The 22451-nt window shown below is 40.2% G+C and overlaps 1 protein-coding gene and 2 pseudogenes across 3 annotated transcripts in view; all 3 read left to right on the forward strand.

Annotated features, from left to right (window-relative positions):
* Nucleotides 1-22451, forward strand: part of ALDH12A1 (aldehyde dehydrogenase 12A1) — a 375039-nt gene that overhangs the window by 253390 nt on the left and 99198 nt on the right. For 2 of the 3 annotated variants that reach the window (XM_089446595.1, XM_089446594.1), the window contains 2 exons: nt 13044-13253; nt 13690-13800. In XM_089446595.1, coding sequence (XP_089302721.1) covers nt 13044-13253; nt 13690-13800 — 321 coding nt within the window. The remainder of the gene's footprint in view (nt 1-13043; nt 13254-13689; nt 13801-22451) is intronic. The other variant, XM_089446596.1, reaches the window with a different exon arrangement.
* LOC149138203 (uncharacterized) lies at nt 16611-18676 on the forward strand (annotated as a pseudogene).
* LOC149138204 (oxysterol-binding protein-related protein 1C pseudogene) lies at nt 18694-20737 on the forward strand (annotated as a pseudogene).

Here is a 22451-nt window from a genome sequence, read left to right on the forward strand (position 1 = left end):
AAATTGCGAAGTTCGAGGCTTCGTCCAGTCTGTCCCGGTCTCTTACTCCGTGTAGTGGCATGATGCTCTTCTACTTCCCTCCTGGAAGTTCTCGATCTGACTCCCTCTGAGTCTTGATTTCCCTCCTGTAATTGCTCCTGCCGATGTTGAGATGCCCCCTACTTTGATCGTCTGTGCAACCACACCACTGATTCGGGTTTCTCGGCTAGAAACCCTTGGTAGCAAGTCCCTCCTCTCGGCCTTGCCTTGTCAGGTACTATTCTGACTACAGTACCTCACCAGCTCCACTCTACAATATTCTCGCAGCCTTCTAAACCCTAGCAACTTGAAGGTGAGAGCTCCTAGGCTCTGCGCAATCCCGGCACCAGCAAGTCGGCCTCCTCATTCAATTGCGTCAGCCCTCCTAGCTTCTGCGTGGCTCTGCTGAGGCTCCCTTTGCCTTCCTTGGTCTCTGCGCTGTCTCTTCCTGGCTCACCCTTGATAATGCAGGCACTGCACCACCCTTCCCTTGTTGCTGCTCTGCTAGAAACAACTTCTGTCACCTCGGGACAACTGTTTTCTGCTGCTATTGCTCCGCTCGGCTGATGTCCTCAGTCCTTCTATGATCTGCAATCATGCTCTTATACCATGTTGAAGTTTCTAAGACTACCAGTTAGAAATCCTCTGTGCACTTTAGCTGATTTATTCCTACCTACTTGTTCCGTTACTTAACAAGTTATTTACAATGTAAATACTGAAAAATAAACACTAGTGCATGCTCAACATATTCCAGATCAACAACTGAAGGAAACAGAAACAATCACACCAAATGACACCATTATTTTTGGACCAATTTCCCCAGAAAAACCCAATGTGGGAAAACCGGTGCAACTACCTGAGGGTTTTCGTATTAAGCAATATTAGAGTACAATCTGGGTGCCAAATCCGACCTACCCGCAAAGAATTTCCTTGGCAGTGTTACTTCTCAGTTTGAGACAAATTTCCTGGCTGAAACCCTCCTCTTCCCTCTGCGTCTCACTGTGTCCCAACATCAACTTTCCCATGTTGTCCTAGTGTCAAAACTGCCCCATGTAGTCCCAACATCAAACTGCCCCTGCGCTGTCTATCCCTGTGTCATAGCTTTTGCGCTGTCCTCCATCTGCTTTGCGTCTTATTCCCTTGCACTCTCGACTGATGTTGATTACCCTCACTCTGTTTTCCACTTGCAACTCTCCCTCTGATTCGATTTTCTCTTGCCGAACTTCGACCAGTGAGAAAATCGATCTTACTCGGGCAACTGAGTATCTGCCTTTTGGTGTATTCTCCAAGTGCCCATCAAGCCTCCTCTTATAATCGCCTTGTTGATCAACCAATGACCCAAATTAGATCCTAATCAATGGCTAGGATCATATTGGCTTGATCTCCGCCTTCTTCTAGAAGTTTCACCCATAGTTTAGATTACCCATTAATTATTTTAATTTCCTAAGTTTAGACTTAGGGTCCCATTAAAAATAATTAATTATTTTAATAAAACTGTATCCGAGTGGAATTTCGCAAAACGATTTCTAGGTATTGGAGAATGCATGTGTCTAAGCCTCCCTACAAAATTTGAAACTTAGAGCACATTCGATGCTACCAGAAATCAACACCCCAATGTGGGGAAAGCACTTTGATCAATTCTTCTTATTATTCTATCAAATGTTCAGGAGAGAGAGAGAGTACAAAAGTGAAAATTTGACTTGCCAAATCACAGTCAAAACAACCCTATCAAATCTGTAGTGAACTGTAGTCAAATTCAACCCTAACAAAAAAGTCAAAGATGGTCAACACAACAACAAATCTTCCTCTTTGGAGCTCGGTCACACCCAACCAAACTAAGCCTGATAAGGTGGTCAAAGTCAGCCCAAAACAGTCTTGAAAACTGCTATCAAACTTGGTCAATTCTGCGGCCAACTCTGCGGCTAGGTTTGCGGTCAACCCTGCGATAAAAGTGCCCAGAAATTCTCAATTCCTGTGCTAAACTGTACGACCCTCCAAAAACGAAAATTTCCTACAAAAATCATAGTCAAAGAATGAGTCAAAGTACTTGGTCAACACTGGTCAAACCCTACAATAGTTTTGAAATTTCGGCCGTGTAATCTGTCTGAAATTTGTCGTCCTTTGCGACATGAGATAGAAAGAGAATGCCCTATAACTGTACGAACCACTGAGAGAAGGAGAGAGAAGAATGTGTGAGTGTTGATGATGTAAAATGAGGTGAGAGGACACTTGTATTTATATAAGTTGTTGAGGGTGAAGTGTTGAAGTTTCTAAATTTACTTAGTTAGAAACCCTCCATGCACTTTATCTGATTTATTCCTACCTACTTGTTATTTTACTTAAAAAGTTATTTACAATGTAAATACTAAAAATAAATACTAGTGCATGCTCAACATATTACAGATCAACAACTAAAGGAAACAGAAACAACCAGACCATATGACACCATTATTTTTGGACTAATGTCCCTGAAAAAACCCAATGTGGGAAAACCGGTGTAGTTATCTGAGGGTTTTCTTATTAAGCAATATCAAAGTACAATTTGGGTAAACTGGCCTACCCTACAGAGAATTTCCTTGGCAGTAATACCTCTCAGTTTCTGACAAATCGCCTGGCTGAAACCCCGGATAAACCTTTCGACAGTTACTCAGGACAAATCTGCCCTAGAAACCCCAACGTCAGCCCCTCTCTACCCAGCGCTGGCCCTGTGTCACCCCGGATGGGTCTGCGTCAGCCTTAGGAGGCCCTACGTTAGCCCTCTGGCCCTGTGCGTCTGCAACACTGGCCTCTCTGAAGCTCTGTGTAGCTCCCGGTTGCCTTTGCGTGGCCCTGCGTGAGTCTTGGCTGGCTCTGCGTCACTCTCTTCGGCTACTGCACTGCTCTCTCGACACTATCTCTGCCTCTCTATCTCTCTGTACTCAATGCCCCTCAGCTGCAACTCTTGATCACTAATTCTATCTCTGTTAACAAACCCCGCTCTAGAGAATAGAATGATTGATCACTCTAGTGTATTCTCCATGTGACCGTCAAGCCTCCTCTTATACTTTTCTTGTTGACATATCAACGGCCGAGATTAAGTCCCTAATCAACGACTAAGATTAGATCTGGCTTGATCCATGTCTTTTGGACCATTCTAACACAGTTTCATATTAATACACATTAATATTTTATTTTCCCTAAGTTTAGGCTTAGGGACTATATTAAAAATATTAATTATTTTAATATTTCTAGAACTGTTTAGAATCTGCCCAAACCTTTTCTGGGTATTGGAGATCTCATGCGCCCTAACCTCTCCACCAAATTTCGTGGCTAGAGCACATTCGATGCTACCCCAAATCAACACTCCCTCTTAGCGAGGACTGTGCTCTAGCAATACTCCTCACTGAGTATTACTCTGATCATCCGACATTGGTTCTGTGCTGATGCTAGGCCTTCCTGCCCAACATCCTCTGCACTGCTGCATCCTGTACTGCTGCGCATGGTTCTGCCATTGCCACTACTGCATTTGTACGATAGCTCCCTCTGCATCCGTGCTGCTGCTGGTCCTTTCTCCCAACACTGCATCTGCACTGCACCTCCTCTCATCATGTTGCATTGTGCTGCCCACTACTGTACTGCAACTTAGTTACTGAGATGTAAGTAACTGATCTCCCAATTTGACCTCCCTGTTGGGCTAGAGACACCCACTGATGCTGAAGCTCCCTCTGTCGCTGACATGTGCTCCCTTTCTGACCTCTGCGCTGCTGCAACAACTCCCTGCATCTTGCACCGTTGCACACCTCTTTGTGCCATCCTGCATTGGTGCAGCACTCCTGTGCCTCTCGCACTGTTGCAGCCTGCTAGCCTCGCATTGTTTTGAGACTTCTGCTTTGTAGCTCTCTCTGCCACTCCATCCGCATTCCTCTCTACTCGAATTAGCCAGTCCTGCTACTCTTTTTCGGGGCTCCGGTAGCAAGGTCTAATCCAAGAGGTTGGGTACCTTGAGGATCCTACCCCTCATCTCCTATAGTTCGCCTGACTACAGCTCGATGTCTCCCCACTTTTGCTCAAGTGGTGCGTGTGCACTCATGGCACAATCATCGTTTGTCAAAACTTCCTTCTCTGCCCGTGCTGGCGCTGCCTTAGTCTCGGAAGACTCTCCCTTACTCTTCTTCCTTGGACACTGGGTCGCATAATGACCCAGCTCCCCACAGTGGAAGCACTTGATCTTGGAGAGATCTTTCTTCTTCCGCTTTTCCTGCTTTCCCTCAGATGCTAGGGCAACATCTTCCTCCTCCTGCTTGACTTTGATCCCCTTGCTGCTGCTACCTGTCTTCGACTGTCGTCTGATCTCTTCCTGGCGAAGAGCTGCCCACATCTCGTCCCAAGGTGGGAGAGTCCCTCTGCCCAGTATACTCTGGACAAATACCTCCCAGTCTTCTGAGACAACATTCAGGGTTGTCCTCACCATCAACTCCTGATTCAGTGTCGCTTCTATAGCAGTCAACTGATCTCAGATCTCATTCAGTCCTCCGAGGAAGGTGTCAATCGGTTCTCCCTTCTTCATCTGATACGACCTCAATTGATTCTCAAGTAGCATTCTTCTCTGCACAGAAGTATGCTGGTACAATTTCTTGAGAGCCTCCCACATCTCAAATGTCATTTCCTTCTCGGCTATGTGTGGTACTACATGATCCTTGACCCCGTCAAGGATAATGCTCTTGGCCCTCACCATTGCCTCCTCGTACTTGTCGTTATCATTGGGGTCGACTGGGATAGCTATTACCTTCAAGGCGAAGTTCTTGACACGATTTCTGTCAAGTATGGTAAGGTTCTCTCCTTCCAGACTACGAAGTTCAACACTCCGTCCAGTCTATTCTGGTCTCTTACTCTGTGTAGTGCCATGATGCTCCTCTACTTCCCTCCTGGAAGTTCTCTGTTCGACCTCTCTGATGTCTCTACTTCTCGTCTAGAAGTTCTCTTTTGGACTCCCTCTGAGTTGTGGTTTCCCTCTTGGAATTCCTTCTGCCGCTGTCGAGATGCCCCCTACTCTGATCACCTTGTGCAACTGCACCACTGATTCGGGTTCCTCGGCTAGAAACCCTCAGTAGCAACTCCTCTTGGCCTTGCTTTGTTAGGTACTGTTCTGACTACAGTACCCCACCAGCTTCACTCTGCAATATTCCCACCGCCTTCTAAACCCCAACAACTTGAAGGTGAGAGCTCCAAGGCTTTGCGCAATCTCGGCACCAGCTACCCGACCTCCTTAGCCAACTGCGTCAGCCTTCCCAGCTACTATGTGGCTTTGGGTGAGGCTCCCTTTGTCTTCCTTAGCCTCTACGCTGTCTCTTCCTGGCTCACCTTTGATGACACAGGCACTGCGCCACCCTTCCCTTGTTGCTTCTCTGCTAGAAACAACTTCTGTCACCTTGGGACAGCTGTTTTCTGCTGCTATCGCTCCGCCCGGCTGATGTCCTTAGTCCTCCTGTGATCTGCAATCATGCTCTGATACCATGTTGAAGTTTCTAAATTTACTTAGTTAGAAACCTCCATGCACCTTATTTGATTTATTCCTAGGTACTTGTTATTTTACTTAACAAGTTATTTATAATGTAAATACTGAAAATAAACACTAGTGCATGCTCAAGATATTACAGATCAACAACTAAAGGAAACATAAATAATCACACCATATGACACCATTATTTTTGGACTAATGTCCCTGGAAAAACCCGATGTGGGAAAACCGGTGCAACTATCCGAGGGTTTTCTTATTAAACAATATCAGAGTACAATCTAGGTGCCGAAACTGGCCTACCCTACAAAGAATTTCCTTGGCAGTAATACCTCGTAGTTTCTGACAAATCTCCTGGATGAAACCTCGGATAAACCTTTTGGCAACTACTCAGCACAAATTTGCCCCAGAAACCCCAGCGTTAGCCCCTCTCTACCCAGCGTTGGCCGTGCGTCACCCCGGATGGGTCTGCGTCAGCCTTAGGAGGCCCTGCATCAGCCCTGTGGCTCTCTGCGTCAGCAACGCTGGCCTCTCTGAGGCTCTGCGTAGCTCCCAGCTGCCTCTGTGTGGCCCTGTGTGAGTCTAGGCTGGCTTTGCGTCACTCTCTTTGGCTACTGCGCTGCGCTCCCAACACTATGTTTGTCGCTCTGTCTCTCTGTACTCAATGCCCCTCAGCTGCAACTCCCGATCACTAATTCTATCTCTCTTAGCAAACCCCGCTCTAGAGAATAGAATCACTGATCACTCTGGTGTATTCTTCAAGTGACCCTCAAGCCTCCTCTTATACTTTTCCTATTGACATATCAACGGTCGAGTTTAAGTCCCTAATCAATGGCTAAGATTAGATTTGGCTTGATCCATGTCTTTTGGACCATTCTAACACAGTTTCATATTAATACACATTAATATTTTGTTTTCCCTAAGTTTAGACTTAGGGACTCCATTAAAAATATTAATTATTTTAATATTTCCTGAACTATTTAGAATTTGCCCAAACCCTTTCTAGGTATTGGAGATCTCATGTGCCCTAACCTCTCCACCAAATTTCGTGGCTAGAGCACATCCGATGCTACCCCAAATCAACATGAAGAGTCACATCCATTGGGCTTGATGGGCCTACATGATGATGTGGCCGACCTGAACAATTGGCACATGTGAAAGCGTAAATTCAAAAACACACTTCTTCTTGTCCAAATTGGATGATCTTTATATTAGTTTTGTTCCTTTTGAAAAGAGGAATTTAATGCAATCGTCATCTCCATCAAGTGAGCTTCCCATGGTGGAATTTGGCCCTAGTTGCCAATTTTAACAAACTCCAATGAGGTCAGAGCCACTCTCAAACATATTGAGTCATTTCATGGTAATGTTAAAAGTTTAAGTAAAAGGATGAAAATGAATGATAAAGGAGAATGTCACTTTTACTTTAAGAATTTGACATTACCATGAATTGCATATCAATACTAGGGCCATAATCTTGAATATTAGGCTGCCCCACTGAAAAATTCTTGTTTCTTTGAAAGAAAATTGTGTTTGGAACATATTTGTGATTTTTTTTTTTGCAAATAAAAGGTAGGGAGCGATTTTTTTTAAGAGAGTGTGCTCCCAGGGTCGCTCCTTGAGCGCTTCCATCCAGAGCGCACTTCAGGAACGGGAACTAAAGGGGGGGGGGGGGGGGGGCGCTCCCCTGCAACATTGTCCACAATTGCTCTTCTCACATGTGTATGCCCAGAATGTGGATCTTCCAATTATTGCTTCTCCTTTAACCATGGCATTTTGCTTAGAAACCGCTTTTTCCCCCTTCGTTCCATCATTATTCACATGACATGTATTGATTGAGACCAAGGACCTATCTTTGCCCTTAGGGGTTGGGAACACCTAATAGGATCATCCTTTAGCCACTGCTACTTATAGAGGTAACACTATATGTGATGAAAGCCCCAAATTTGGATGAGAAACCTCGTATGAAGTGTTAATTTGCCCTGAATTAACACGCTTGGTTCACTTAGGTGCACTAATGATTTTTGTACCTGATGGTGAAGAAGCAACATTGGAGATTGTGTGTGGTTGGCAAGTGGTTTTCATCATGAGTTGGGCAAGTTAACTAGGGCTGAAGTAGAGGAGGATTATGACACCCTACAAGTGAAGCGTTGAGAGCCATGGTACTCCTACCACTTGCATAACATCATTCCTTTCCATGGGCAACTACAACACCCTAGTAGTTTGCACTTTGCCCCACATCATTCATTGGATGATGCACTTGGACTATTGTGCCCCTCCTAGATAGTAGTGATCACATGGTTTGGCAACTGATCCGAGGCGCAAATGAGGTTTGTCTCACCACTTGAGACATGGATGGGCTAGCACCATCCTCTAAGCCCTCAACATTGGAGCAGAACTAGGCTATTCTATTACTAGAAGACTTATGAGGCCCATTTTGTGCCCCAAAGAAAATACCGGGATCCACTCAATGACTTGCATGGAGATCTAGGGGCCAACCCCTAGAGTATGATTTTTGGAGCCCTCTTCACTCAGTTTGGCACTAGAGGAGCCCAACACATGCCTTCAAGAGGCCTCCACATGCAAGACATCAACATTTTGACCCTCTTGTGGGTGATTTATTATGATTTTACATTGGCTATGAAGTTGGCTTGTAACCTCACTTAGTCTTTGCCCATTACTTAATGACTTGAGGGGATTTTAGGCTAAAATTAGAGATCATTGGACATGTATCTAATGAAGAGAGATCATTTAATCTCTCATCATCATCACTTGGAGAATTTGGACCTCTTAGACGAATTATCACTTGTATCCTTCTTGGCTATTGGAGTATCTTAGATGAATTTTGATGTTTGAAAGCTATTTTGGATTGTCTTTTGAGCTATTTCTTTGGTGAATTGATGGATATACTACATGCTATCTTGTAAGTGCCTATTGTTGAAGATTTTCTCTTTTGAAATTGTCTAATGTATGGAATTGTTGTTTCTAGATTATGCTAGTTTATGCCCTAATTGTTAAATTAGTTTTTAAAGCTATCTTGTTGAGAATTGCATATGTTACTCAATGTATAACATGTAATGAATGTTCCACTGGAGGAATTTTTAATAACTAAATCAAATTCCATTTTCCTTTGAAGTGGGTAATTCATGGGAATCAATACCTAGGGCATCAATTTTTGGCCTCCTTCGAGACAAATTTAGCTCATCTAGCACATCCTTGACTCCATATGCCTAAAGGACAAGGCACTAGTCCAAGTCCTTGGTGATCATTCTTACCTTTCATCCATAAATTCTTTCCTTAAAATTTTGGCCCTTTTAAGGCTAGAACGTCAAACTACGACTTAGAGCGAAATTGTTAGGGAGAAGTTTTGTGGGAACTTGAGAGCATAAACATCAAGTGAAGGGCTATGTTGCACGAAACTTCTAGGAACCTTGCGTTTCGGGACGTACCCGTACCTGAAACTCCGAAACTCAGTTGAAACTTGACCAAAAATCAACCATCATGCAATCATGTATAAGAGTTAATATAGACTTGGTTTTCCTTCTAAGTTCTCATCTATGGGTCTTATTCCCTTTTTTCTTGCAGGATAATTTGTTATTCACTTATTTATAAATTTCTTTTTTTATATATCAACATATATGACGTTTTGGGCAACGTTTTTTGCCAATGTTTCCATTTTTGGGAGGTAGCGTTTCTAAACGTACCCATTTTGGAAACTCCGAAACATTTCGGTGCTTCGTGCAACTTAGGTGAAGGGTCTTACTAGAACTTGAGTGCATATGTGAGTTGTAGTGTGCTCCTACACCATTGCTTCATCATTTTGGCTTCATTTTGGATGGCTTATTCTACACTTTATGAGCTATTTGGTGGGATTTGTTGTTGCCGCCCGTCACAAACACCTAAGTTAGTGAGAAAAGCTCTTAATCCCACAATGTGTGGGTGGTGGCAAAACTAAGAGATGGGGCTGTCACCTATTCCCAACTCTTTCTGTTTAATCTCTCTCCTAGGCAAACTAAGGGGGGTGGTCCCTAAATGAAAACAACTTTAAAAAAGGTGATGTGAGGTTTCTAGGAGATGTCAAGGTTAATTTGGATTACTTGAGATTATGAGCAAATATGATGAGCAATATGAAATGAAATATACTTCAATAACCATCAACACATAAATCAAAGATGAGCATATAAGACCAGTGCCTTCAATATTGCTTTAAAATAAATAATACTTGCTCTAAAATGAAATGTTTCAAAGTGAAACATAAGTAACCCTGTCAATCAAGAAGATGTTAGCAAGATTTAAAATTGCTTCCAAAGAAATGCTTTCAAAATATAATCATTCACAATGCTAGAGCATGTAAGGAGGCAAATAAAATAACTTGCAACATGAAACAAGCTAAAACTTCACTTTGCAAAATGAACAATATGGTACTTGCCCAAGTGAGATAATCAATTCAAAACATTTTCATCATGACAAGTATATAAATAATTTGCAAGTAAAATAGCTTGAAAAGTAAAGTGTGTTAATATGAAATGCACTTAACTAAGGTTAGATGCAATTATCTTGGTTAATTTTAAGCTAGATGCCTAATCTAAGTGAGAGATCTTTTTGAACTCTTGCCAAAGGGTAAAAATTGGGGTGACTGTAAGAAAGAGAAGTTGAGGACACGCCGGTGTCATTAACGATACTTTCCCCTCAGTCTTACGAGCCAACATGTGTCTTCATTCCTACAAGGGGACAAACCACTTCCATAATTGCAGGGTCACACACTCTTTACTTTACTTTGTACCAGTTGGAAGAATTTTCCAAGAAAATCTTTTCTTTATAACATTTATCAACCAAGCTTATGCTTGGAGGTAAATTAGAAATGCAAGCTAATCTAAAATGCTTAAATGAAATGCAAGTAAGTTCTCCCAAATAAATATTAAATTTGCAATGCTTCAAAGTAAGGAAATGGTGCTCAACAATATATTGCAAATATAACTTTCAAATGGAGATTAGCTTGTAAGTAAATTAGAATGATGCAATCAATTTGTTTGAGAAACAAAGTTGTTTCAAGTAGACAATAGAATGCTCCAATACTCAAGATAACAATGTAGCATTTAGAAATGAAGCATGAACTCAAGTATACATGAAACAATTTGTTACACTAAATGGAAATGAATTAGTAAACAAAATTAAAGTTTGCTAGAAATTAAAATGCTTGCATGTGAAGAGTAGATTGCTCAAAGTAAAGTGCTTGTAGCTCAAAGAAATATATAAAATAGAGAATGCAAAACCTTAAGTTGAATTGTAGCAAACTTATCTAAACAAAAATAAAAATGTGATGAGTGAGGTTGTGTAAATTCCCAAATTAAGCATGCAAAATAAAATGTGATGATGAGGTTGTGTAAATTTTAAGCATGCAATTAAAATGGAAACCAAGAGAATGCAAAAGTTAATCCACCCACATATTTCTCTCCCTAAATGGAGAGAAGGGATGCCATGGGTAAAACCCAAGCTCCCACAAGAAAAATAGATCTTTTATTAATTTTTTTACAATGAGTAGAAGGCCCCTTAATGGGATGCCCCAAAGAAGAAGGAGAAATTTACAAGATAGAGATCCTTAGGAACTAGTGTCTCCTTCCAAGAAGTGGCAACCACAATGGCCAATGGACAACACTTGAAATCTGAAAATTACAAGGACCAAAAGGCCCACGGCCAAGCTAGTTTGCTGCTGTCCCAAAATGTCCACGGCCTCCTTGAAGTCAATGCTCAAATGCTCTTGAGGTCCTACAACAAATGGTTAGAGTTTCAAACTTTAGCTTCCTCAATCCTATCAACACAAAGGGTGAGCATAGTCCATAAATAAATCTGAATTTTCTGCAAAACCCACACTCAAACTTAGTGTAAAAAAAGAGGAATGTTAGCAAATATTATCTACAGATATTCTACAAAATTTAGACTAAGGAATTGGAACAAAACTCCTTTCCTTGCCTAATCTCCAACATGCTCTTCAATAGAAAAATAAAATCGTTATTAGCACAAGAAATTGAGAGAAATCATCTTAAATTAAATTGGATTTTGAAACACAGTCTAAAAGCTAAGGATCCTTGCAACACAAAATCGTAAGAGGGACTATTTTTCAAAGCCGTTTGGATAGGCTACTGTGTTGGTGTCTCCTCTAGTGATCCTCCATGTTTGGAGCAATTTCCACAATTGGTTTGTGAGAAAACTCAAGTCCTAGCTACATCTTTGGAATCCATCTTGAACGTCTATGGTTGGAGGTCTTCTAAAGGGACATTTTGCACTTAAAACTTCAAGGAATCAATCATCCTTGACCTTTATCCTAAGCTTGACCTAGTGATCATATTGGAGGACTTCCTCCCACGATTACTCAAAAGCCCTAGGTTTCACTTGGATTTCTTTCTAGGTCTCTCTAGTGGAGAGAAAGCCCCAATTGAAGAAGAATCATCTTGCAAAGCCCCTAGGGAGGTCTTGCCTCACCTTGGAAGTCTTCATCCTAGGCGCACTTATCATTATTGAATATCCTTAACCCTAGGTCTAGGTTTTCCTCTTAGGTTTTTCTTGGAGAGTTTTCCTTTGTCAAACAATAAGTGAGCCTCTCCTTTGAATGGGCCTTGTAAATCACATCATTGGTGATTTCCTTCATACTGAGATTCCTCTCATTGGTGAAAGTCCAAAAAGATCAGGGGACACTGACTGAGGCGACAATGAGTCTTTGTCCTATTTTTGTCATTTGGTCTAGTAGTTGTCCCTTAGGCACCCCTCCTAAGACCCCTGTTATATTGGTGGCGACGTCCCTAAAACACATGGCACGCTGGGTTCAGGGACATGTCCATTACAAATCTCTGTTACTTATAGATTGTTTAGTATAATTTTGGTCTTATTTGACTAATGGCTAGTCAGAGAACTTATAATTTTGTTTTATTTGATTGTGCACTGCTCTTTATGCTTGCAGTGCATTTTTTGCATATTTTGACTCAATCCAAGGAGTCCAAGTACAGTTCATGAGTTTTGCAGGTTTCAAAAGTGTTAAACTCCTCACTGTCTGCATTTTGTCTATGTCGTCAATTGTTATCTATTCACTTTCCAGTATAACACTAGGCTAATTCAACGAGTTGACAATTATTGTAGTGACAGTCTTGGAGCACCAATATTTATCATTAAATATTATATCTATCCCATGGATAAATTCTTCAATATAATATACAGAAAATAAGAAAGTGGGGGAGGAGGGAGATTTTTTTGGTCTGACTTTCTACTGGTATTTCTTTTTGGCTTTATTGTGCTCTCTGTTCCTTAATGCATATGATATTTTACAGGCTGTTCACGTACACATTCACTACAATAACAGTTTGAATCCCCATATTCAAGCTGTTGTCCCTGCATCCTCGTGGGCATATGGATCATATTTAGTGCTTAGCATGAACCTTCATTGATTTTCTGTTTCTATGTTCAGTTGGTATCACTTATATTTTTAGCTCTGTTACTGTTTTCTTTTTTAGTTTTGCTCACAGCTTTTAATGTGTTCTGTTAGGTGACAACCGAACACATGCTAGCACATGTGAAAAGGATACTTGAGATTCCAGGAGCAAAATTGCTGTTTGGTGGAGAGCCTTTGGAGAACCATAGTATCCCAGAAATCTATGGGGCCATGAAGCCGACAGCCATTTTTGTACCTCTTGATGAATTATTGAAAGACACAAATTTTGATGTGGTGACAACTGAAATTTTTGGCCCCTTCCAGGTAATATGATAAAAATTTAAAGTGAATGCTTGATGTATACTCCTTACATACAATAACATTTTGATTGTTTCCAACTGAACATGTTGAATACTCTAATACTCTACATATATATTATGAACTATCAAGTAAGCTTTGAATTCTTTCAGTTTAACTGACTTACAGTTATCAACCAATCTCTCATATATTCTAGAAATATGATCAAACCAGAATGCTTTGCTGTATTTACAATGTTTCACGATATAGTTGACATTTGGATATATTGAAAATATATCTACTGGTGTTGAATCAAACTTTGCAGAATATGTAGATAAGTTAAGATAATAAGATACGATAATTACATTAATGTCCAACAAATGACCAGAAAGGCAGGTCAATGCAGAGATAATGGCTCATTAAGGCAATGATTGACAATGTTTGTTTTGGTGATGAATTGCAGATTTTAACCAATTACAGGAAAGATCAACTTCACATGGTGCTGGATGCATGTGAACGAATGCATGCCCATTTAACAGCAGCAGTTGTTTCAAATGATATTGCATTTTTACAGGTAATATGTGATTTTTGAATTGTAAGATCACTTAATTATTTGTCATTGGAATATCTTTGTGGGGAAAAATATTTGTCTAGAAAAGCTTTTGTGTGGTCCTGTTAGTCTATACATTTTGCACCAGATGTATGGAAATGCCATGATATATGTTATGTACATATCAAAAATTGAGATTGCCCATTTGACCAAGGGCTAGGTAAGTTTACCAATCAATCAATCTGTTAGAAGATAACCTGTATGCAAGAACGAATTTGTGTGTGTATATACTATAGACTGTATTTGTAGTAAGTGTTATTATTGATAAAACTTGAACGGTGAGTTACAATCCTTCGTGGCGGTGTGCCTATATAGGCATTGACTGACCACGAAGGTGAGTGGTCACACCTTTTGACCTTTTTCCCTTTCATAATTAATGGACCATTAATTAATTAATTTATTATTAACATTATTATTTAATTAATGTTTTTATGAATATATTATTCATAACACAATCCTGCTACACTGTCAGGATTCATTGTGCAGTTGATCCAGTCCAACTCATGGAACACAATAGGAAAGAATCCTAGTTTAGTAATTACCTTCTTCATGATGTCTGTTATGCACAACACTATTAGAGATAATAGTCATAAATAACACTATTCATCTAAGCATCACTTCATCAAGCCAACAAAAGTTCATCCATGCAAAACTTATCTTCCCTTAGAGTCTAGACAATTCACTCAACTTGAGATATCCAAACCCAATTTTTTACAAGGAAAAATCGCAGAAATTTCAGAATGTTGTGGTATTTATCCCCCAAAACACCATGAGAAAATGAGAGGAAGTGCACCTCTATTTACAAAGGAGGTAATCAGCTTCCCTCATAATAATATAACAATTTTATAAGCTAAAATCTCCTAAATTAGCCTAAGAAGGGGCAAAAGGCCCTCTGTACAAATTAATTAATCTAAATTAATGCAAACATGGGGCTTCTAATGCCACATGTACAAATCTATAGGCACAAGCCCACAAAGATGACCCTTCTTGAATCTCAACAAATGAAGGGATGTTGGTGAAGCATCCAGTATCCAAAGTCCCTTCGATAGCATGACTTCTTCAAGAAGTCTTCCAATCTGCTACCCAAAACCCTCAAAATTGAGCTCATAGTCACAAAATCCTCTTAACACCCTTTAAGTTAAAGGTATGTCACTGATTTGATTATCAAGCGTTAATCTTTTTGGACAGGTCGGCTCTAACATGTAGACTCCAGTGCATGCCTATATATTATATATGGCCTACTTATTCGTATTCTTTGATTTGTTTGGGAGGCTCTGAAATTCTGATGGTGATAGAAATTCAATATTTCAACACCTTTAAGAATTTGGAGCCTCATAACAGATCTGAAATCACTGTCGTCATGGTACTATATCTCCAGTTTGCTTTGATCTACTGCACCAACGAATTTTGGGACATTTCTACAACAGAATCCTGAGCCACTTCTTCACTCTTCTTTTGCACTTGACACACGTTGCATATATGCCCCTTTTCCACCATTAATACAAATGTGTAGTGACCCATCATTAATATAGAGAGCACGAGAATATTAGCATGCATACGATGCATGCATATGATAGCTACATATGCATGTATCGCATGCACTGCACTAGTAACTATATTCTAAATTACCTAAAATATTAAATATCCTGACACTCCTTCAAATAGAAAAGTCGCATTCACCCATCAGCACATATTACTTAATGCCTCATGATTAATGAGCGATTACCAATGATATTAAGTTTAAAAGTATAAAGTAAAAGGGTTATAAAGACAATAGATGTAAAGAATAATGTAAATTCTTAAAAATCAGGTTATGTAATTATCTATCTCAGAATTTTAATAAAGTATGTCAATAAATTATTAAAGGGATAAATTAAATCAAAGTAGGGTTCCTATGTATGAACTTAGGACATTTTAATTAAACAAATAAAATTTTAATCAAAGTAAAATCACACATGTCAATGTACCCTTAAAAGAAAGATACGACTCAGCATGTTGAGGAGGTGTCGCTGAGAAAGGAAGCGGTGGGCTCGTAGGTGGAGAGAGAGCTACCACCGCTAATGACCAGTACATAAGGAGATGGCGAGGAAGAGTTTCGGGGGGCTGGGTGTTCTTTGCCTTTGGATGGTGGAGATGGTATTTGCTGTAAGTGGAAAAACTGATCCGGGTGCTGTTGAAGGAGGAAGGAGAGGAAATTTATCCATACTGCTTATAATTCGGGACTATTGAGCCTTACTTGTTTTGAAGTCTTTGGGCACGGGGGAACGGTATGCATCGGTTGAGAAGCATACTGGATTGAGTATCTAGGTATACTCGGTTTGGCTGGGTGGTTTTTGGTCATTTGGTAACGAAAGCGCTGGAGAAGTTCTGCAGCATCCTCATCGCAACAGCCGTAGCAGACCAGGTAAGTACTTCATCAAATCAATTAATACCATCTTGACAGTTTCACAGTTTCACCATCTTTACAGTTTCACAGTTTCACCATCTTTACAGTTTCACAGATTCACCATCTTTACAGTTTCACAGTTTCACCATCTTTACAGTTTCACAGTTTCACCATCTTTACAGTTTCACAGATTCACCATCTTTACAGTTTCACAGTTTCACCATCTTTACAGTTTCACAGATTCACCATCTTTACAGTTTCACAGTTCAGTAATGGCCCTTTATTTAGTACGGCCACTACATATGGTATCAGAGCGTCGTTCAAACCCTGCGACCTCACAGGCCCTACGCTCGTGTAAATTTTGTGGTTCAAACCCCCGCCCTTGTGACCAGGGAAATTTTATTAAATAAATTATTGCTTTACTCCTGCATTCGCTTCCTACGCCCGTGACAGTTCAATTGTTTATCGGAATTCAATTCTATTCGTCGGGGTTTTCTTTCTTTCTTTCAATGATTCTTCTCTGACATTTATCTGGTTTATGAGGTTTTGAAACAAGCTGCGGCAAACAATTCTTCGAAGTAGGTATCTCAATATTCTCCTCATTTGGCATACGCATCGGCCCAATTAATGAATCTGAAAGAAAATTTGTGGCAGTGCTTTGTTATAAAAGTTCTGTGGATACAATATTCCTAGTTTAATCGCGTGATATTTCTGGAGAGCAATTATTCATTCCGGCAGTCCAGGCAATAAGATCGACGAATTTCCCTTAGGAACCGCGAGATTGTTCTGCCGTAATATATGCAATCCTTCATCCATGCGTGTTCGGCGGACTGGAGTAAATGAAATTCATCGGGATTACATTAATTGGCACATAAATTTGAATTTTGATAGGCCGAAACAACCCAACAACTGGAAGAAATCTCCGGGCTAGAAACACACCACACCAGAATAACCAGTTCGAAATTTCATCTTTCTTGGCTGGCAACGGAAAAACCCTTGGGAATCATTATGGGAGACTTACAGAACACACAGCTTGGAACAATGGATCAAGAGGAGTCGCCTGAAGTTGATATCGGGGTGGTCTCGACGATTTTATCTGCAATTTCACATGATAAAGATTGCACCGAGCAGTGGGCTTGGGAACAGGGAGTTAAGATTTTTGTAAAATTGTTGAATTCTGGTAGGGAATTAGTGCAAATTAGAGCCACAATTACGCTTGGAAGAATATCAAAGTTTGCTCCGGAATACATGTTAGAACAAACAGTGCCACATTTGATTGCCCTTCTCTGTCTCCCTTCCAGTGGTGGGTCTCCATCCATTCAAGAGACAGCCGCTTTTTGCTTGGGAAGGCTTGCACGCAGAGGGGATCATTTGAGCTCTACTATTGGAGATTCTGGAACTATTCCCATCCTTGTAAGACTCTTGCTAGAATCTGAAGGGAGAATGCAGAGGGTGGTGGTCAAGGCTTTGAGGGAGCTTGTCGTATGTACACAGAGTAATCAAGTAATTCTTGCTAGGAGTGGAGCACAAGTAATAATGAATCTTATAGCTTCATCCCCTGATGATGTAAAGAAAATCGTTGCAGAAATATTGACTTCATTAACACACTTGAAGGACATTCGACGAGAAATAGCTAGTTTGGGTGGAATCCCCATGTTAATCCAGTCAGCTAGATTAGGCAGGATTGCATCTAGAGTCAGGGCAGCTCAGGCAATTGGACAGCTAGGAGTCACTAGAAGGGTCAGAAGGATGCTTGTGAATTCAGGTGCTATTCCTGTTTTGATTGAGCTGCTAAAAGAAAATGATTTGGCTGCAAAGCTTGTTGCCGGGAATGCTCTTGGAATAATATCGGCCCATGTTGATTATCTTAGGCCCGTTGCTCAGGCTGGTGCCATTCCCCTCTTTGTGGAATTGCTTAAAGGAACCAATCCCTAGGGGAAAGAAATTGCTGAAGATGTCTTCTGTATTTTGGCAGTTGCAGAAGAGAATGCTATAGCCATTGCGGAGCACTTAGTGAGGATACTACAAGGTTCCAATGTTGAAGCAAAAGCGGCAGCAGCGGATGTTGTATGGGATCTCTCTAGCTACAAACATTCTGTCTCTGTTGTTAGAGCTTCAGGTGCAATCCCTCTACTTCTGAGACTGTTGGAGGATGAGAATGATGATGTTAGGGAGAAGGCATCTGGTGCTGTTGCACAATTGAGTTATGATCGTGCTGACAGACTAGCATTAACAGAGGCTGGGGCTGTCCCCATACTTCTGTAATTGTTGCAGAATGAATCAGAAGAGCTCAAAGACAATGCTGCTGAAGCTCTGATCAATTTCTCAGAGGACCCATCATTGAGAGATATGATTTCACAAGCATTTGATGTCCCTGCATTCCGAGATATACAACAGAGACTTATGAGGATACAGCAATCCGATGAGCATACCGCTCACTCTCTAAGCGAATGATGAAATCTCTGCAGTAATCATCGGCGCAAGGCCCGGATAAGATTTACGTAAGTCAAGATACACAGAGAGGGGTTCGCATTATTGGAGAAGAATCACAGAAGCTGATAAGAAAGCAGAGAAATTATCACTTCGTCGAGGAAAAGAGATATCCTAAAGATTATGGAAAGGTTCACATCAAGATTTCTTCCATCAAAGAAAGTCGGTCCGATGAAAAGAGGTTTTACATTTTTACAGGAATAAAGACATTACATCTTCGTGCAGAGACAACGGAAGACAGAAAAGCATGGATAGATGCATTGCGTGCTGCAAAAGAGTCATTTCCATCAAGTTGGGTTGGCTCAGCTGTCTTGCCACAGTCTCCAGAATTTACTATTTCAACTGAAATGCTAAGAAATCGGTTACAGAGGGAGAGTCTCTCTGACGAGGCAATTAAGGATTGTGAGGCCATTATGAAATCTGAATTATCAATCTTGCAACGACAATTGAGATTGCTTCAGCAAAAGAATATTGCCCTAATTGAGGCTATAAGACGGACCGAGGAAGAAAAGATGGAATTGGAGTCAAAAGTTGTCGATGCAACAGAAAATCATATGGAAGGTGGTCATTTTTCAAGTGAAAGTGTGCATGATGACTGTCACGGAGGAACCCAATCTGACATTGATGATGGAAAGGAAATTCGAATTGAAGTTGAGGCAGATACAGATGAGGATGATGATGTCTTCTTTGACACAACAGAGTTCCTTGTTGCAGATTCATTAGCTGGACAATCGCCACTTAGGTTATTAAGGGAATCTTCAGCTACTGAATTGCCTCTGTCTGGGTCTGGAAGACATGTGGATGGGGCTAACACATGCACAGACCTAGTTGAATCTGGGTATATTCATGTTGAGAGGCGCAAAAGGTTACCGGAACCTAAAGAAATAGAAAAAAATGTAAGCTTGTGGTCACTGATCAAGGATAACATAGGAAAAGACTTGACCAAAGTTTGCCTTCCAGTTTATTTTAATGAGCCTATTTCATCTTTACAAAAAATGCTTTGAGGACATGGAGTATTCTCACCTTCTTGATCGAGCATATGAATATGGGAAACAAGGTAACCATTTGATGAGGATATTGCATGTTGCTGCATTTGCTGTATCTGGATATGCTTCCACAGCGGGCCGGACATGTAAACCTTTTAATCCCTTATTAGGAGAGACATATGAAGCTGACTATCCTGATAAGGGCCTTCGATTCTTTTCTGAAAAGGTCAGCCATCACCCAATGACTATTGCATGCCATTGCAGAGGGAGAGGCTGGGTTTTCTGGGGTGATAGTACATTGAAAAGCAAATTCTGGGGACGATCTATTCAAGTAGAACCTGTTGGCATTCTTACTCTTGAATTTGATGATGGGGAAGTTTTCCAGTGGAGTAAGGTGACAACGACAATTTACAATCTTATTCTAGGAAAAGTCAATTGTGATCATTATGGAGTAATGCATATCAAAGGGAATAGACTTTCATGCAAACTGAAATTCAAAGAACAAGCTATTATTGAAAGAAATCCTCACCAGGTACAAGGTTATGTCCATGATAGAAGTAGGGACAAGTTAGCAACTTTGGTTGGAAAGTGGGATGAAAGCATGTATTTTGTAATGGGAGATGTTGCAGTAAAATCCAAGAGTTATGATCATATGTCAGAGGCTGCGATTTTATGGAGGAAAAATGATCCCCCAGAATGTCCCACGAGATACAATTTAACCTCGTTTGCTATAACATTGAATGAGCTGACACCTGGACTTAAGGAGAAGTTACCACCCACAGATTCCAGGCTGAGACCTGATCAACGCCATCTTGAATGTGGAGAATATGATCTAGCGAATGCTGAAAAGTTGCGACTTGAACAGAAACAGAGACAGGCTTACAAACTGCAAGAGAAGGGATGGAAGCCCCGTTGGTTCAGAAGGGAGAATGACCAAAGCACTCATAAGTATTCTGGTGGTTACTGGGAAGCTAGAGAAAATGCTTGTTGGGAAGGATGTCCTGACATATTTGGACCAAGGACGAGATTAACTCCTTGAAGAGTTGAACGAAAAGGAGTTGACGTATTCTCTAGAGATAAGTACTTTCTTGAATATTTTGATATTATTCTTTCAATTATTATTAGTCTCTTGTATTTGTAAATTTTGCTTGAATAGATTCGTTTTTTATGCTCCTATAACAAACAATTGGTAATGATGTTTATATTCTTACAATCTTCTAGATATTCATTTTAAATGTTTAGTCATCCTCATTTATAATTACTAGGGGACTCACTCCTCTGTACCTGTCAACCACGTAGATATTCCTCTTTGATAATTGAGTTTGTATAAGTTCTTCTATGAGACCTTTCTTCAAGTTTGTATGAAAACTTCTGTAGGTGTTTTCTTAATAGTTTTTACTTCAGAAAATATATATATACAGTGGACAAATAACATTCAATGAGGCCTCTAAAGAGTCACATATAATATCTTCCTTACTCAAAATTACCCCAGCTGTTATACATAATTTAGCCATATTATTGTCACAATACCACAGTAAAAGATGTAGGATTCCCTCCTGTATATTCTCTTAATTTCTAATAAATTTCTGAGTTTGTGTGAAGGTTACAGTGATCCCTTTTTGCATATCAGTTGTATCTGTTAGCTGTAGGTAAAGAGTTTTTCCACTATATTTCCAGTTAAATAATAACAGAACCAGACAATTGAGCTCAAGTGGTTATATATACCATTCACAATTATTCAACAAGGAATATACTACTATTAAACACCATGTGATGAGGAACTAACTCAGAATTGCATCAGCCATTAACTCATTCATATAGAGGCATATAAATAACTGGTATAATGCATAGAACTTAAGTTCGGACCCTGGAATGTGCGCTGGCAAAAGATCTGGAAACAGTAGTTCACTTGGCATGGATATCAACTCCTTGGTAGTGAAACAGTCAATAGGAACGGATGCATACGCAACATTCAGACCTAATTTAGCAATTCTTATAAGTGATGAATACAACCTGAGCAAAGGTTCCATGAGCATAAATTCAACCTATAGGGCCAAGGTATTGAAAGAGTACTACCATTTAAACATAGAGCAATGTTCGGTGTATTATTGTTAAAGGAAATGTTGAGTACAAAATATGTTTCCCAAATGTGTTGCATACCATACTTTGAGCTAGGTATTTCAAACAATTTATATATAAAAGAACACAACAAATAACATTATTGTTAAAAAGAAGGAATTGAGATTTGTCTTTGCTAATGACTATCCATATGATGCATTTTGTTACCAAGTAAGACAATAACCCAGCTAGTTGTTACTGGAGCAAACACATACAGATCAATGAATGTTTGAAACATAACGATATGTGCTCGTAAGATCAAATATCAAGTGTCAGTTAGCAATCTAAAGTCATAAGTTTTATGCACAAACAATACACGAAAGAATGATTATATTTTAATATGAAAGCTAATGACATGAATAGATTATGGCAAAGTATGTTATACTTTAGATGACATGTATGAAATATACATAAGCTATGTGTTTTTGAAAATATTAATGCACATGTTATAAATGCATGGACAAGTGTTTATGATTGCAGATAAAATCCGTTACCAAAATGACCACGTGATGACAGAAACTTCAGAACAATTAAGGCTCAAAGAGATTCCATGATAGGGTATTAACCCTGATTCTACTGGGAGGGGTGGAGGTGTTGCCCACCGTTTATCCTTCGAACCCTGGAGCCATGGGAGG

The sequence above is a fragment of the Pinus tabuliformis genome, chromosome X (assembly GCF_031772625.1).
Source record: "Pinus tabuliformis cultivar Carrire ecotype Pingquan chromosome X, CPIR1, whole genome shotgun sequence".
In the NCBI taxonomy this organism is placed as follows: Eukaryota; Viridiplantae; Streptophyta; class Pinopsida; order Pinales; family Pinaceae; genus Pinus; species Pinus tabuliformis.